This window comes from Amblyomma mixtum, chromosome 3, assembly GCF_055824585.1.
Source record: "Amblyomma mixtum isolate Tamu chromosome 3, ASM5582458v1, whole genome shotgun sequence".
NCBI lineage: Eukaryota > Metazoa > Arthropoda > Arachnida > Ixodida > Ixodidae > Amblyomma > Amblyomma mixtum.
This window is the reverse complement of record NC_143014.1, coordinates 343,529,453-343,548,177: the sequence shown is the minus strand read 5'-3', so window position 1 is coordinate 343,548,177 and position 18,725 is coordinate 343,529,453. Positions and strand designations below refer to the sequence as shown.

General features: G+C 48.1%; 1 protein-coding gene across 1 annotated transcript in view; it reads right to left on the bottom strand.

Moving 5' to 3' along the window:
- Window positions 1–2,671: 2,671 nt before the first annotated feature.
- The window catches only part of LOC149356185 (uncharacterized), a 92,235-nt gene continuing 76,181 nt past the window's right edge, over window positions 2,672–18,725 (bottom strand). The window contains exons 7-9 of the mRNA XM_089576275.1: window positions 16,952–17,053; window positions 3,227–3,346; window positions 2,672–2,754 (exon numbers count right to left, since the gene is read on the bottom strand). Coding sequence (XP_089432401.1) covers window positions 2,672–2,754; window positions 3,227–3,346; window positions 16,952–17,053 — 305 coding nt within the window. The remainder of the gene's footprint in view (window positions 2,755–3,226; window positions 3,347–16,951; window positions 17,054–18,725) is intronic.

Here is an 18,725-nt window from a genome sequence, read left to right as displayed (position 1 = left end):
TGTGGGGCCCCGTGACCATAAGTGTGGGCGGAGCCAACGCGTGACACCAAATTTGAAAGTCCGGAATGAACACTCAGAAGAAACGAGGGAAAATGTGTAGTTAATAAAAATCCAAACAATAATTAATTATTATAAAAAGTGGCAAGAGTGAATTTTGGTGCATTAATTGTGAATTAATGCGATTTCATCATGAATTAGGATGAATCATTGTGAATTAAGTGTCAGTTAAGTGACTTACTCGCTAATTATGAAATAAGGGTAATTAAAATAAATAATTGCGAATTAAGTGGATAATTAAGGAAGCAATTAAAAACAAGAAAACAAATTGAAATAAGAAGGCGTCATTGCGTTCGCATTGCTCTAATGCGGGTTACCACAGTGATCTCGAATTTTTTGTGTAGTGCTAGTGGAGGAGCCACCCTGCACTTCCAGGAGTTGCGCGGGTTAGGAAGTCATGAGAAGGGTGATGTTTTGCAGCGCATTTCGCACAGGTTGAATTGGAGCGCCAAGAGGCTAGCCCAAGCAGTCGGGACTTAAAACACGGCGGCTATGGGCTCAATTTTTTCACGAATCTAAATCAAATTTCATTAAAATGCTGAATTCAAAGGTGAAGACGAAGTATTGTGCGTACATTTCTTCGTTTCTTCGGCTGAATGGGCCCACCCTTGCTCGAAGACTCAAGTCGCCAGCGCCCAAGCAGGACGACCAAGAAGTCTTCATCTCCGCGAATCTCTTGAAAGAGCAATAAAAGTTTTCTCTCTCTCTCTCTATACTGTCCACATGGGTGGCGCCCTTCTGCATGTGACCTTATAATTTTTTTCTCGGGCTTTGGAAGCGTGCTTCTAAAATTGCAGCCCGAATTATGTTCATACCTCTGAGAGAGAACGTGGGGGGGGGGGGGGGGTCTACAAACCTAGATACATCTCCAAAGAAAGCTATGAATTTGGTTTCTTAGGCCCAAGTGAGCAGCACTGATTAACAAGAGGGGAGCTTATGAGGAGCGGAGCTTTTTATTTCAGAACGGAGTGCGGCAGCGCCAAGAGTGCAAGGCATAGGAAGAAAACTACCAGCTGGGTTAGCTCGGTTTTGGTGCTCATAGTTATATTCTCACGCATAAATCAACAAAACTAGTGAGACGGTATAAAAGACATGCCCTATCCTGATTTTTGTTTCTTGTGTTTTTAGTGCGAAGAATTCTCAACCATGCCGTAATTGCATTCCGCTTGTAGTGGTTTTCGTGCGTAGCGCGCATACTGTTCTGTAATTTTTCACTGATTTCGCTAAAAAACTTGTTTTCTGTACTTCAAACAGCCCCAAAAAACTTTCTTTATTTGACTGATGGATACATCGAAGAAAGGAACACGAATAAAGAAGAAACGAACTAAATCACAGCAAAGAAATAGTGGCTACTAGAAAACAGTCCGCAAAGCCACAATCAGAAGAAAAGAACAAGGAAATAAATCAGGTTCGAGAGGACGTCCGCTGGTGTGGACACGTGAGCAAACCCTCCACTTCATATGACCTTGCCCTCGTGCGAAATAGTTCCTGCGAAGAAGAAAACAATAGCACAGTAAGAAAAAAAGAATAAATTGAGAAAATGTGCCATTAAGCCTGAGGTCATCATCATCATATTAAAAGACATGACTTCAAAAGTCCACCCTGCAGAAATATTATCGATGCAGGTTAAATTACAGCCAGGACATCTTAACAGCTCTTTGTGCCTCAGGTGGTGGACGAAAATGTGCCGACACTCGTGCTGCACGGGACACTTTTCTTTTACTGTACGGGTCTAAAGAATCAGCGGCGGCAGATGGAGTATAACAGATGCCTTTATAGAAGCGGTCTTGCGAAACTAATGACAAGCAATGCAAGCTGCCAAACACTTGTACCGTAAAGGGTAGAAGCAAAATTTCGCTATCCTCCTACTTTAAAATGATGCGCAAGACGTCCTTAAAAATGAATTATCACATCGGAGTCGCTTGCACCTCGTAAATAATTTACAGCCGATTGTCTTCTCTCATGAAGTTGACGTCCTGATGACAAACAAATTGTCTTCATGATGTGTAATCTTCAAGACTTAGAAAGGGACGTATCCGGCTGCGTTGAGTTTCTACAGCAGCCCTACGTCGCCTAGCATTTTCAAGCGCCTGGTGAAAGTATGGAAAATGACGACGATGATCTATGCACTTCTTGGCATCAGTGTTGTGAGATGACGCACCTGTGATGTCACGAAACGAACACTAGGGCCCCTAAAGCTCTGCACCGTCTGGTACAGGCGCTCCGGCTCAGTTTATAATACCTGCCGCTCTCTCTGTTAATTACACACATTGCAACACAAGGCGCGAGTCGTACCGACGACGGCCAAGTAGTCTGAGGCCTGTGAAAACGGAGCTACTCGGATCCCTGGGAGATAATTTTTCTTCTCTTGGAAACTACTCCCACCAAAGTTCTTTTGCGGCAGTTGGCTTCAGCATCAGATAAGGTGTCCACTGCGGTCCGACTGCACGATTATGTCCCCCTAAGTCTACCAAATGTCGAGAATCGGAGCTAAAGATATTTCACGCTGAAAAGGAAAGCTGCTCTTGCATCCTCTTCCTGAATATTTAATAATACGCAGCATGAAAAAAAAGCAACATCAATACGAGGAAGTTTTACTCACTGTGGCCGCTGGTCATCTCAGCCGCTGCCCCCGGCCGATGCCCAGCAGCCGCATCCGGGAACAGGCCTCCTCTTCCTCGGCCCACGGATCGGATTCTGCTCAAGATAACAGGCAGCGGGTCTTGCAGTACAGTCACGAACTACAGCAACTAATATCCCGAACATTGGTAGCAAATCATGTGCAACCTTTGTTAGAAATATTGTCACTGTGTGCTGCATTTTGTATCACCTTGCAATATACTTATTGTTAGGATGCTCTACGGCAGTTTCTTTTTGGGGCCTCCTGGTGTGACAGCTATTGTTTAACGAGCATTGTATGTTTCATGAATAAAACTTGAGACGATATAATGGTCCTGTTTACTCAATTTCTTCCAAATAGCACACAATTCCAATTACATGCAAGTGGCAAACAGTAGGTATACTTCCGCAAATCTACTGCGAAGAGTAGAACAGCAAATTTAGTCACGCACGAGGGAGCTGTTATTACAGCTGAGATGCCACTGTTATTTTTCATATATTCAACTCGTCAGCGATGTGCGTCATGCTTTATCTCTGCATATTTCCTCACCAGGTGGTGTCACAAACGGGCTGTCGACCGGGCCGTGTGCAGCACTGAAGGGCGGTGCAGCCGCAACGCAAGACAAGCCGGGCGTGGCCATGGCCCCGATGCTCTGCTGGTCACCCCGGCCTGCGTGTTTGGAATGTCGCAGATGGCAATAAAAAAATGCTAGACTATCAATTCAATGCAATTTGAGAGGATAGCAGAGCAAAAAAAAATATCGACACGTACCATACACACGAATATAAAAACATGCCTTCTTACATGCTCAGACTGTGTTTACTCATCCTGCAAATTTATTCGCCCCGGTCAATTTCACGATATAAATCCAGATATTCATCCATCCATTATTGTCCTGAAACCATGACACGAGCATCTTTTTCTGCTCCTTCTTGCAGAAGCGAACAGTCAAATGCCTTCACTAAGTGCGGCTGCCACGCGGTATTTCAGCGAACTTTCAGTCGTCTGGTACAAAGAAAGCGGACTACTGGAACAGATCTTGAGGTGGTGAATGCGTGGGAGAAGTGCACCGGGCTGCCACCCCAGGTGCCGATGACTGTGGCGACGTCTCTCCGCTCATATCCCAGCTCAATTTCATCCAAGCCTTCTCATATCACAAGCATAAGGAGTACCACATGCTACAAATAACTGTGAGCACCAACACGTGATACGCGCAGAGCAAAAGAGCGATCCACACACTGCCAAAAAGACCAGCCCTCGAAGTCGATGGTGAGGAGTCAGTCAAATGGTGCACGTAGGAGATGCCACCAGGAACATTGATACATTCATGCCTCAAATACTTGTTAAATACGGCTGAAGAACTCGACTAAACAAGGTGATAATATAAGCCTCCACACGGAGTCTAATTGCAGTATAAGGAGCATTTAAATAACTATAGAATTAGCATATATGACGGAAGCCAAAAGCCACCGAAAAAGAGAAGCGTCGGGGATGTCTTTTTAATTTGTAGTTTTCATTAACGGGAGAATAGTAAAAGCAGAAGAAACACAGCGACATGCCTACGGTGGGATTCGAGCCCCCAACCTCCTACATTCGTGTCCTGTGTTCTAGCTAAAGAGCTACGGTGACGGCTGTCCTTCTTCTGCCTTCGCGAGTATTTATGTGTAGTGTTGACAGGGTTGAACAGCACCACCCTCGTTCATAGCGGCGGACGTACTGCGTCCTGTGTTACCGCTAGTGTCATGCAGGAACGTGATCGAAGAGTGAGGGTGGAGGCTGTGCGAGAACCCTCTTATGCTACCTATGGATTCAAGTCTGCCAGATTGGAGGCCCTCGGTAAAATCTCATGGTAGTGCATCAGACGCGAAATTTGTAAGTCATGGGTACGAATCCCACAGGCGGCCAATGGTTCTTTTTTTCCTTCTGCTTTTAATATTCCTCCCATTGATGAGAAGCTACAAATTAAAAAAAGACATCCCTTATGCTTCTTGGTTTCGATAGCTGTTGGCTTCCGTCATATATGTGATAACGAGCATCACTTTCCATCCCCTTGTCTGCTAAATAGTTTAACGACGGCCTCGAATTTGGTAGTCTTGATACCATAAGTAGCATAATAGGGCTCTCGTAGAGCCTCCGCCCTCGCCATTTGACCATGTTCCTACATGGCACTCGCGGTAATACACGACGCACTACGCCCACCGCAATGGACGAGAGTGGCGCTGGTGAACACTCTCAAGGTTCGCTTACACCACACATAAATACTCCCAAAAGCAGAAGATTGGACAGCCGTCGCCATAGCTCAGTTGTTATAGCACCAGAGACGAAATTCTGAAGTCCTTGGTTCGGATTCAATCGGCAGCATGTTGTTTCTTCTGCGTGTATCAATCTCCAATTGATGAAAATACACAAATTAAAAAGGACATCCCCTATGCATCTTGGTTTCGGTGGCTGTTAGCTTCCATCATACCTAGACTAAACAGAAAACATAGCCCATCCTCAGACTTTTGCGCCCTTTCCATTCTTCAGATGCTGGGCTGTAGCTTATGCTTAGCCCCTTAAGGATGGAGCTAGCATTTCAGGGTGACTCTTTGGCAAAATCTTTTGAGTTTCTTGAAAAAAAGAGAGAACAATGCTGTCACAGAGTAATCCACAAGAATCACCAACGCCGCCTTCATTTCAGAAGCTAAAACCATGACAGCTCAAAAATGAGCCAGAGAATTACAAACTTACAGGTAATATACAAGATACAAGCTCATGCCGGGGAGAAATGAGCGATGAGTGACGGAAGCAAAAGTCATAACGTGCATTTCTGCCGTGACCACCTGGTCTGAATAAGCTCGTAAATGTATTAAAATGTCGCTTATTTGTTTCAAATGCAGTGTTTTTTTTCTTCCAGGAGTATTCGTCATCTTTTATTATAGTTTATGCTCTCTCCAGCGCTCCCTTAACATGGAACTCGCGCAAGAATTTCATCTTCACGTAGATAACAGTGAACTAAGTGGAAAAAAAATACCCCCCCCCCCCCCCCGTGTGTGTGCATTCGTTCCGTGTAGTATGATGGCTCAAAGCACAGAAACTAAGAAACATTTATTCTCAATAACTGTAGAATACTACCTCATCTAATTGGGCAGTGGACCTTATTAGAAGAAATGTTCAACATAAAAAGTATCGTTTGATGTCGGTATACAATATTTTCAAAGAGGCATCATCGATGACCGCCCCGGTGTACTTCTTCAAATTTTCACGGGGACTCAAAGTAAGAAGAGTTTGAAAAGTTTGTGCTGAACATCTGCGGGTTATCGCTTCGTCGTCAGTTGCATGCTAAATCTATTCAAATTTATTCAAGACAGTGCGAAGGTAGAAATTTACCCACCAATCTGCGTTGATCCCCTGGATGTTCATCTTCTATCTATTAGAAGCTGTATGGGCAGTATATGAGATTTCACCTCTAAAAGGCCTGACAAAGAATTTTGCGGAGGAACCCTCTGGGAGACGCTAAGAAATTCAAATGGAAGATGGCTTGTATCGATACTCAACCGTGCTTAGAGAAACGTAGGCTGCTTTTCCTAAACACTGAGTTTTTATACACTGGAAAAGGCTAAAAATAAAATACTGGTATTGTCACCGCCGGTGTTTCTGACAAGATAACTGGACTGACGTCAACACAGTTTTTTTGCTGATCTTTGAGGATAATCTTTACAGTCATTAACTTGTAAACGGCGATGGCGGAGTCCTTTCCGAACATGATGTCGCAGGTTTTGTTCGAGTGGAGCGAATATCTTCAGATTCAATTTTTTGGAGCTATATTCTTCTGCTGCCGAAAAATCATCAGAAAAAAATCGATTTTACTAAGACAAATAAATTGCATTAAATTTCCCCCGCAGTATTCGTTTAGATATGCGGCAGATAAAACTTTGCAGGATCATTCGCAGACCGAGTTTACTGCAGGGTACATGTAGGCGCAGTAGATTAGAGACTCTGTCAGAAATCTATCAAGTACCAAGTGAGATGACCAACTGAGTTCTAAGCCACGCTGACAGCGCTTTCCTTAGACGTGGCCTCCCACGCACGCGTCGCCTTCGAGGTGCAACGTTTATCTGGTCGACGCTGAAAAAAGCTTTGTTCGTAGACGCTGCTCCCAACGACATTAAAACCCAGGCAGTGATGATTTATTCAGCACCCACAGCAGGCAACCTGGTGTTGTTGTAGGGATACGGCTAAAAGGAGACAGCACCCCACACACGCAGTCGCACGTACGAGAAATCCAAAGAGATTAAGCTGCAGTTAATGACCATAGTTGAAAAAGCAATGAAGGTTACACTGGAAATGTGGCATTCTATAATATATCTTCCACATCTTTCGGATTTACTAACAAAACTGATGCCAATAAAAACGTTCGATTCAGAAGCAAGGTGGCGAGTTGGAAAGTTGTACTACCTTTGTGTCAAGGGCACATCGCAATTACAGCACCAAAAGCAAGAACAAATTACGGGTTCAAAACCTTTAAATACCAAATGAGTGGCTTTTTGAATTAATCAGAAGCATTGATGATCTCCTGTACGATTGTAAAAATCAAGAAATATGCACGAAAAAGGGACTGCAATGTTGGCTGCATAATTGCTTGGTAAATCGTGTGATCTACTGCAAGATTTCGAATAGTGAACGAGTGTTTTATGAATAAGACTGTTTTTTTTCTATGTATAGCTCCATGTTTTGTTACAGCTTGCATGTGCTTAAGAACTCTGCAGCTTGTGTAACAAGCACAGTGCAGTTTTTCTTTTTCGTACGTTGATCTTAGGCTGCTTTTCAGCACCTATCGTATGTGAAGGCCCTTGCCAGGCATCGTGCCTTTTTGCCTCCTTCCTGAAGTGCATGCAGATGCAGTCAAAATGAATTTCCAAGTACATTAATCATCTCAAAAGGAATGCGTGAACCAAACGACTTTCTTGTTGGCTAGCTCATGGTTGCCGGTGCTCTGGCGTGCTCCTAGGGGAGTACAGACATCTAAATTTTCTGGCATGTTTTCTTCTTTATGATGATGCAGTAGAAATTAGTATGCACTAATCGCGACGTGGTTTTCAGTTACGGGTAATAAATAAATTGTGATCAAGCTTTTGTCATTATGTTGCGGTTTCGTCTTCAAAAGCCGAATGATGACTGTGACGTCAAAGTGTGCTTATAGCCAACTGAGGCATGAAAAACTGCAATACAATCGTTGATTCTACAATCGTTGCCTGTAGGCTGACGTTGGCATTGTAGTGAGTTAATACGACGGAGCAGCAATTATATCACAATTTTTCATGCGTCACATGACCTGAAAGGACACGTTGACGTCGCATCATCGTTCGTCTGTTGAAACCAAAACCGAAACAGCGCGACAAAGAAATTTGAGTCTCAAATATTTAGCGGTCGTTGGAGAATGCCTCGACGTAACCTATGTATGACACGGCCTTACGCATCTTTACAAAGTAAAAACGTGCACCCAAAAGTTGGGTATCTATATTCCATGAAAAGTGGCTTCTTTCTTTAAATAAAAAAGTATATTGTAAAATAAAGGCGCCAAAAACCACACACTCACAAAACAAGAGAACGGGACAGAGCGCCACTCACAACTAGTTTATTTTGCAGAACCCAGATACATATATACACAGCCAGCACCTGCGCGAGGACCAAAATTACGCATCAATGTGATAACGAACGCTCAAAAAACCTTTTTTCCGCCTGATACAGAGATACAGATGTTTCGCTGACACACGAACTGCCTTTCTTACTAATCTAGAACGCTTTAGTCAGTTATCTGGCTGTGATATTGCTGCTTCTGTCAAGGATCCGCATGGATGAGAAGCATGGCTCACAAGAGCGTGAATGGCAGGATCTGGTATGTTTCGACAAATTTGGGCCTTCTTTATTTTGTTCTACGTTTCGTTCATGTTCCCTGATTCGCTCATTAACGCAGCGCCCTGTTTGTCCTATATAGGAACGACCGCACGAGAGAGGAATTTCATAAACAACTCCTTCGGCACAATTCACGAAAGGCCGCCCATGCTTAGTACCGCAGCCTCTTTCTTGTTCTTTTTTTTTTCTTTTGTCGATTTGAGGGCAAACGCTTCCGAGCTTCAGGGGGGCTGAAAAGAAGAGCGGTACACTAGGCCTGTTCACAACCTTCAGGTTGTGGGCCAACATGTGCAAGTACGGCGCCGTCATAAGTCTCACTTCTTCACGAGGGACCTCAACCCAGCTCTCACTGCCCTCATCTTCAACTTCTGTCAGAGGCTTTCGGCGACCCCTGTCACGGGCGAACCAGGGAATCCGGCTGAAGGCAGCCTAGCCGATTGGTTTTCAAAACTCAGTCGCATGTTGTGAACGCATGACTTCCTTAGCGCGGACTCAAGGCAAAGTGAAGCAATACCACTTTTCACTAATTTGGAGTGCGAATAGTCGTATGGCAGAAGCCCTTTTTATGCTCGCGGAGCGTCAGCCCAGCACACATGATCCGTACAGAACTCAATTTTGATATCTAAAAACTAAAACATGGTTCAATAGCAGTTCACACGTAAAATCCAAGCCTTTTCTGTGTTCTCTGAATAGGAATAAAACATTATGTGCAGCTTCGGTGAAGTTTAAGCTTGCGACCTTGGTTAAAACAATAAAAAAATCGTCCGCCTATCTAAAAACTTTAAAAACGGTGTTAGCAGGCTGCTTCGCTGAAGCTGCACATATTGTCACGGCTATACAGTCGGGACAGCCAGGTCACGTTTTACTGAACAGCGCCAGGTAGCAGCGAACTCCCGAGCGGAACCCGAAGAAGAGACGACGAAGAAGCCCCCGCCCGCCACCATATGGCTAAGGCTAGCCAGGATGGCGGTTGAGACAGTTCGGCCAGGAGACGGCGCCACGAGAATGTCCAGGAATGTGGCATTGCTCCCCCCCTCTGGAAAGCGCCGCCCGCGGCGCTGGAGGGCGTGTGGTCCGGCAGCCGCTTCCCCGGGCACAGGCTTTTGGGGCACGAACATCCGCTGATCATAGAGTGCCCTTGCAGAGGCGCAGTAGTCCTGGTGTATATAGTAGGTATCGGCGACGGGCGCGGAATCCACTTTCTCGGCCGTCGTGATCTCGTACACGAGGAGAGGGAGGCATTAAGACAATCATCATAGATGCGGATAGCTGGAGCATATGGACGGTCAGGATGGAGAATGCCATGATCTTTGCGCTCTTAGTCGTCTGGACATAGGCTACTTCCAGTGGGAGCAGCACGCGGTCGTTCAGCGTTCGCGACAGTGAAGCGTGGGTACTCCGTCCGACGAAATATTCAAGCTGCAGCGTGTTGTGGTTGAACAGCACGGCAAGTGTGGAATGGATGTTGACGTTGCCGAATTCCATGAGGCGGTTCTGGCCGATCACCATCTCGACGGGTGCGCACGGTGAAGAGCCGAGTGGAGAGAGAGAAGGTAGAGACGAGTGAGCTGCTAGCGGGCGTGGTAAGGCTTCATTCGGGCGACATGCACAACTTCGGACGTTGGTCGCCTAGAGGAACGAACAGTTCCTTGAGGGAGAACTTCATAGTTTACCTCGCCGAGTTGGCGTAACACTTCATAGGGGCCAAAGTACCGCCGAAGAAGCTTTTCAGAGCGCCCTCGTTGACGGACTGGGCTCCACACCCAAACATGTTCTCCGGGCTGATAAGTGACATCCCTGTGTCGATGGTTGTAACGGCGAGCGTCTCTTTCTTGTTGATGCCGGATATGCTGCCGAGCAAGTTGGCGGGCGGCCTCGGCTTCGTGAACAAAGCGGTCGGCCCCCACGACAGTGGAGTTTTCACTACCAGGAAGCAGCATGGCGTCGAGCATTGTCACGGCCTCGCGACCATGGACTAAGCGAAATGGTGTGAAGTGAGTAGTCTCTTGCAGCGCGGTGTTATATGCGAACGTAACGTAAGGGAGTACTGCATCCCAGTTGCGGTGGTCGTAGTCGACATACATGGAAATCATGTCGGCGATCGTCTTATTTAGGCGCTCAGTGAGTCCATTAGTTTGGGGGTGATAAGCTGTTGTTCGTCGGTGACTCGTGCCGCTGAGTCGCATAACTTCCTGTGTCAGCGCCGAGGTAAAGGCCGTTCCTCTGTCAGTTATGACGACCGTGGGTGCGCCATGACGAAGCACGATGTTGTGCATGAAGAAGGTGGCAATTTCCGCAGCTGTTCCGCGGGGAAGAGCTTTCGTCTCACAGTATCGACTGAGGTAGTCGGTGGCGACCACAATGTACCGGTTACCCAGCGAAGACTCCGGAAAGGGGCCGAGTAAATCCATGCCGACTTGGTAGAAAGGAACTTGTGGTGGATCAATAGGCTGCAAAAGTCCGGCCGGCTTAGTCGACGACGTCTTGCGACGTTGACACTCGCGGCAAGTTCGGACGTAGCGTTTCACAACCTCCGCGAGCTTGGGTCAGTAATATTTTTGCCGTATGCGGGCCAACGTTCGGGAGAAACCAAGGTGACCAGAGGAAGGATCATCGTGGGACGCCTGCAAGACTTCATCGCGAAAGGCATTAGGGATAACGAGCAGATAGGCAGGCTCCGTCGACCTATAGTTCTTTTTGTACAGGATACCCTCCCGTAAGCAGAATGATGACAGGCCGCGTGAAAAGATGCGGGGTGGAGTCTGAGCGCTTCCTTCGAGATAGTCAATCAAGGACCGTAATTCAATGTCGTCTCGTTGGTGGTGAGCCAGGGTGGACGCGGAAATGACCCCAAGGAAAAGGGAATCGTCATCGAGGTCCACGGGACTGGCAGGAAGTGGGGCACGGGACAAACAGTCTGCATCACTGTGCTTTTGCCCTGATTTATACACGATGGTGACATCAAATTCTTGCAGTCGGAGGCTCCAGCGTGCGAGTCGCCCTGAGGGATCCTTGAGATTTGCCAACCAACACAGCGAGTGGTGGTCGCTCACCACTCGGAAAGGGCGGCCATACAAATAGGGTCGAAATTTCGTTACTGCCCACACAATAGCTAGACATTCTTTTTCGGTGGTGGAATATTTCACCTCAGACCGTGATAACGTGCGGCTTGCGTAAGCGATTGCGCGTTCGACACCATCCTGCCACTGTACAAGTACCGCACCAAGGCCAACGTTACTCGCGTCTGTGTGCAGTTCTGTGTCAGCGGCCTCATCGAAGTGCCCAAGTATGGGTGTATTCTGAAGACGCGTGCGTAGCTCTTCAAAGGCATGTTGTTGCTCCCGACCCCAGACGAACGGTTCGTTATCTTTGGTGAGGCGAGTAAGGGGCTCAGCTATTCGGGAGAAGTTCTTCACAAAGCGCCGATAGTAGGCGCAGAGACCCAGAAAACGGCGCACACTTCGCTTGTCAGCAGGAATGGGAAAAGAAGCGACGGCGGCAGTCTTGTCGGGGTCTGGACTAACGCCCTTGGCGCTCACAATGTGGCCCAAAAACTTCAGTTCCTGGAAAGCGAAGTGACATTTCTCGGGCTTAAGGGAGAGACCAGCTGAACGGATAGCTTCGAAAACAGCGCGTAAGCGGCTGAGGTGTTCTTCGAAAGTGTCGGAAAAGATGACAACATCATCCAGGTACACAAGACACGACTGCCATTTGAGATCAGAAAGCACAGTGTCCATCATCCGTTGGAAAGTTGCCGGAGCTGAGCATAGGCCGAAGGGGAGCACCCTGAATTCGTACAAACCGTCCGGGGTAATAAATGCGGTCTTCTCCCGGTCACGTTCGTCCACCTCTATCTGCCAGTAGCCGCTGCGTAAATCGAGTGATGAAAAGTATCTGGCGTGGCGCAGACGGTCTAGGGAGTCATCAATGCGCGGCAAAGGATAAACGTCTTTCTTAGTGACTTTGTTCAGACGTCGGTAATCAACACAAAACCGGAGGGTCCCATCTTTCTTAGCAACTAGGACCACAGGCGACGCCCACGGGCTCTTCGATGGCTGGATCACGTCGTCGCGGAGCATTTCTTGAACTTGCCTTCGAATTGCATCCCGTTCCTTTGAAGATATCCGGTACGGCGACTGGCGTAATGGTCTCTGGCTTTCATCAACGATAATTCGATGTTTTGTTATCGGCGTTTGCCTAACTCTGGAGGTTGACGCAAAGCAGTCCTGGAAAGAGTCAATGACAGTCTGCAGGTTGCGTTTTTGACTAGGCAGGAGATTCGGGTTCACGTCGAGTTTAACCGGAGCATTCGTTGATTCCAAGGACTTCGGAGCCCCTGTCAACGCGTACTCTCCGGCACATTCCCCGAGTTCTTCAAAATAAGCAATCGTTGTGTTGGCCGCTAAACGTTGGGGTTCACAACCGAAATTTGTTATCAGTAGTTCGGCTCGCTTATTGTTCAGTTCTATAAGCCCGCGAGCTACACACACTTGCCGACCCAGGAGCAGTGACATGTTGGCTTCAGCGATGTCATGAGTGCCGGCGCTGTCATCGCACTCCACAGTTACTAGCATGGTGGTTCTCGACGGAATCACCACGTTATCATCACAGACCCGCAACTTAGTCCTGCGTTGCTGCGGTTCGTCGCCAACAGTACGGTGTGCGGCAAACGAGACGATCAGCTCCTTAAAGTCGATGACAGCCCCATATTCCTGTAGGAAATCCAGACCGAGAATCAGGTCTTTAGAACACTCAGGAAGCACAGCAAAGCAGCCGGGGAAAGTGACGCCGCGGATCTGAATTCGTAAGGTGCAAACGCCGGTCGGCGTCACAACATGGCCGCCGGCTGTGCGGATCTGGGGCCCAGTCCAAGGTGTCAAAACCTTTCTAAGGGTCGTGGCTAGCCGGCTGCTTATCACAGAGAAATCAGCGCCGGTATCTACCAGTGCGGTTACTTCACAGTTATCGGCGGTTACTGGAATTTCCGTAGAAGCCAACTGCTGGCTCTTCGTCGGCGGTGGGCTCGTCGGGTCAGGTGGTCGTTGGTCTCGTCGTCGCTGCAGATCGTCGAGTGGAGGCTCTTGTTTCTTTCTAGCTGCGGCGGCCCTACCCCCAGAGGACGCTGTCTTCTTCGTCGTCTCTTCTTCGGGTTCCGCTCGGGAGTTCGCTGCTACCTGGCGCTGTTCAGTAAAACGTGACCTGGCTGTCCCGACTGTATAGCCGTGACATATTTGGTGGAGCCGGCTGGGTAACGTCCCATGTACACTGACTCTGAAGACGCCTTTGAAGCCAGCCCTCAGTGCGTGGACACAACCCCCGTCCACAAAGCGAGCCGCCGCCTGCGAGGCCTACAGCCAGAGTTCAGCGGCCTGACAAAACCGGCAAGAGATATGACATCAACCACAGCTAGCCAGACCACTCAACATTTTGGATCTGACACTCCCTTCGTACTTCACGCGCCCAGGTCACCGCCGACGTTCCACGGTGACAGGTTCGAGGATGTTGAAGACTGGTTGGCCAGTTTCGACCGTGTGGCAGCCTTCAACCAGTGGGACGGTGAGCGCAAGCTGAGGAACGTTTACTTCGCGCTAGAGGACTCGGCAAAGATCTGGTTCGAGAACCACGAGTCCTCTTTTGCCACCTGGGAGGTTTTTCGTCGCGAGCTGCTGGCGACATTCGGCAGCAGTGAACGAAAAGAGAAGGCGGAAGTCACTCTGCACTCGAGATCGCAGCAGCCTAATGAGAGCGTCACCATGCTCGTTGAGGACATGATGCGCCTCTTCAGTCGAGCCGACCCTGCTATGGCCGAGGCAAAGAAAGTGCGGCACCTGATGCAGGGCGTTAAGGAGCAGCTGTTTGCTGGACTTGTCCGCGACCCTCCAAGGACAGTGGCCGATTTTACGAAGGAGGCAGTGAGCATGGAACGCTCCTTGCAGGAACGCGGTGCACAGTACGGCCGGCAGGCTAGTATGGCAGCCGCTCAAACCTGCACGCCTACGACGCTGCCTCCTGAAGATCTTCGAGACCTTGTAAGGAGCATCGTTCGCGAAGAACTCGCGAAACTCCGCTTCGAAGCTCCACAGGCCAGCGTCGCCGCCCTGTCGGACGTGGTACGGGATGAAATCCGTCGAGTGGTGCAGCCAGCACCAGTTGTTCCGGAGCCGCAGCCGCAACCCTACATCATGACCTACAGCGAGGCACTTCGACGGCCTGCGGCAGTGGCACAAGCTTTTTCACCTGTGCCGGCTGTGCAGTACCCACGTCCAACTGTGCCCACCACCTTGCCGCAGGAATTCCGGCCCGCCATGCGTAAAGCGGACATGTGGCGAACGCCGAGGAACCGGCCACTCTGCTACCACTGCGGTGAGCCCGGCCACATCCTGCGCCACTGCCCCTACCGTCGGATGGGTTTAAGGGGTTTCGCTTCAGACGCTCCTCGACCACGCTACGGCGAGCGACCCCAGGAGATTGAACAATACCTGACGTCCAACGTGCAGGCTCAGACCGTGCCGCGACGCCAGTCTCGATCCCCATCGCCCAGGAGACTCTCTTCTCCCAGCCGCCCGTCGACCTCTGGCGAATTCAGAGGCAGGTCCCCACGGCGGGAAAACTGAAGACGGCGCCACGAGAATGTCCAGGAATGTGGCAATATTGTTTTATATTTATTCAGACAACATGAAAAAGGCTTGGAGATTAAGTGTGAACTGGCGGTGGACAATGTTTTACAGTTTTTAGATATCAAAATTGAGTTCTGTACGGATCATGTATGTTGGGCTTATAGGGAACCGCAGCTCAAGTTTGCCGTGTCGATTGCAGCGCCGTAACACACAGCATAGCGAGAGGAGCAAGCAGTTCTGGGGGCACTCTTGGTGCTATTCCACGCCACCTTCCTGAGCTTATTGGCGCGAGCTTCTGCGCGCTGTCGAAGCCACACGTGGTGCGTGTCAGTTATCGGGGTTATGTCTACAGAAGCGAGGCAGATAGTGCTATCAACCAAACGCGGGCTTCTAATCGTTCAGAATGTGCCCTCGCGTTTGTAGCGGCCCAAGCGACTGACGGCAGCAGTTTTTAGTCGAACAGTGGAATAACTGCAGTGCCACCTGGGCAGCGCACGTTCCCTATACGCTCCGCGGGCAAAAAGGGCTTCTGCCATACGACTCTTCACAATCCAAATTAGTGAAAAGAGGCATTGCTTCACTGTGCCTTGAGTCCGCGCTAAGGAAGTCATGCGTCACAAGATGCGACCGAGTTTTGAAAACATATTAGCTAGGCTGGCTTCAGCCGGATTCCTTGGTTCGATCGTGACAGGGGTCGCCGAAAGCCTCTTACGGAACTTGAAGATGAGGGCAGTGAGAGCTGGGGCAGAAGTCCCTCGTGAAGTGGTGAGACCTGTGGCGGTGCCGCACGTGCACAAGTTGGCCCACAACCTCAAGAAGGTTGCAAGCAGGCATAGTGTCCCGCTCGTGTTTTCAGGCCCCTGAAGCTCGGAAGCATTTGCCCTCGAAACGACAAAAGAAAAGAAAAAGAACAAGAAAGAAGCTGTGGTACTAAGCATGGGCGACCTTTCATGCATTGTGTCGAAGGGGCTTTTTATGAAATTCCCCTCTCGTGCGGTCGTTCTGTATAGAGCAAACAGGGCGCCGCGTTAATGAGCGAATCAGGGAACATGAACAAAATAAAGAGGGCCCAAATTTGCCGAAACATATCAGATCCTGCCCTTCACGCTCTTGTGAGCCATGCTTCTCATCCGTGCAAATTCCTGCCAGAAGCAGCAATATCAAAGCCAGAGAACTGATTGAAGCGTTGTTGTCAGTAAGAAAGGCAGTTCGTGTGTCAGCGTAACATCTGTATCTCTGTATCAGGCGGAAAAAAGTTTTTTGAGCGTTCGTTATCACATTTATGCGTAATTTTGTTCCTCGGGTAGGCGCTTGCTGTGTGTATATGTATCTGGGTTCTGCAAAACAAACTAGTTGTGAGTGGCTCTCTGGCCCGTTCTCTTGTCTTTTGTGCGTGTAGTTTTTGGCGCCTTTACTTTACAATGAATTACCAACTAGCCCAGCAAGAAGTTCTCTTAAGAGATTATATACTTCAAATATGCTTGTTTCGTCGTCTACCTTCCATTTTGTGGTCGTCTTGCCTGCGCTGCCTTTTTAAGAGAAGATTCGATCCTCGCAAAGGTACCCGCCAATAGACGCTGGTATTTCATAGCATGATGGACGCGGCAAATGCTTGCAGCAAGATGGCGTTTAGCATAAAGAACTGCAATTTTCAAACGACTTGAAATAAGAAAAAGAACAGCTTGCGAAATATAGGGGTAATCTACGCGAGGGTTTCAGCCACAGCATATAAAGCGGCGTAAAAGAAGTTACCGTCACTTACCATCTCTGGAGGAATTGCTTGCACGGCCTAGGCTCATGTAGTAGACTTCGTCACCCTCTTCAGTGCTCACATCATTGCTGACCATCATCGTGGCCCCCAATGCTGCAGGCAGAAAAGAATCAACAGGCGCGTCAAACACGCTGTTTTCTGCTACCCGGAAAAACCCCCATGTTTCGTTCCCTGTCCCTCATATATTACGAGAATAACGTGAATGGCTGATGAAGTTTAGGAGTTCGCGCGCATCGCACACTTCCAGAAAAGCAAAATTTTAGTATGATTTTTAAACTGTTTATGCCAAAATATTTACTTTATCATACGAAGCTGTTTATGCAACACAAAATTAACGGCAGTATTATCCCATCGGTAAAACATTCCACCCCGTGAGAGAATAAGGGAGAATACCAGACAGAACTGCCTAACCGCGCCGTTAAACTAGGCGAAGTCCGTGTGTATTTCTTGGTTTGGTAAAGTGACTCTTAATTTCCAAACACGAAGGGGCACGGCGATTCTCTCCTGCAGGTGTTTTAAATGTAGCCGACATCACTGACTTCTTGGGATTAAAGCTATCAGCCTGGAGAAAAATTTTGAAATGGGGTGTCCTAAAAGCTGACCGTCGTTGCCGCAAGGGTTAAGATATCCTTCACAGTGAAATGCATGCAGCAAATTGTGGCTAGCTAAAGTAAGTCAAGGCTTTTTTGTGAATACAAGCTCATAAGGAAGGCAAGTGAAAATACATTATCCATAAGTTTTCAAACATGCACAGCCCCTGCATGAACTTTCACCCCAAGAGAAGCAAACAACACTTCAGCTTACAAGAACACATCGACACCATTTTGCTACGATGCATTCAAATTGCGAGAGTGTGAATGCATCCGGCCCTAGGCCTTCTTTAAACTGGCATTGTCTGGGTATCACTGTTTTCAAATGTATTAACTCCGTCCTGGAGAAAACAAACTAGCCTTACAATGGCACGGGCGCTGAGTCATGCTGTGTCTAGTTTAAACTAGCATTGCACAGCATTATGAAATTCCGCATGCCCCAGTCGCAGAGAAGAAAATCTGTTGAAAGTGCCAGCCTTACCTACTTATAAACGAAAAGGAAGAAAACGGCTACATGAAGTTTAGTATGTTCAGTGAAGATAACAGTGATGAAAACGCACATGACAAACTATGGATAATGTGCACAACACTCACACATTCACTGCAGGACGAGATTTTAGGTTTCCCGTGCAAGACCTATTCGAATTAGGCTGATATTCTGAGTTGTCTGAAGGAGTATGTGACAAGACTGACTGTCACAGATGAGAAATGTGAATAACTGCATCAATAACTGCTATAGGGAATGGAGTCATTAGTAGTGCAGGAATGCTTCAATTGGTAAACTCTCGCCGCTGTTTGTCCGCAGGTTTTGTCCGTCCAAAGCTGCACGTCTAGGGCTTGCGTAAGCGACACCGTACTGTTTAAAGCATGTTCTAAATATTCGCACCCTGATTCATACTGCACTTATTTCGGGACATCGTTAATTTCAGCTGCGCCAACTACTCAGGGTTTTAGATTTTGTCCCCAACAATAAGGGCGGGTTTTATCGGGTTTAACCTTCCAAAGTGACCCAGATAATTAAGAACGCCGTAGTGAAGAGCTCCGGACAATTTTGACGCACTAGGGGTCTTTAACGTGCGTTGACATCGCACAGTACAGCGGCCTCTAGCAACTTACCTCCGTCGAATCAGGACAGGTGCGTCCGGGATCAAACCCGCGTCTTTCGGGTCAGCAGC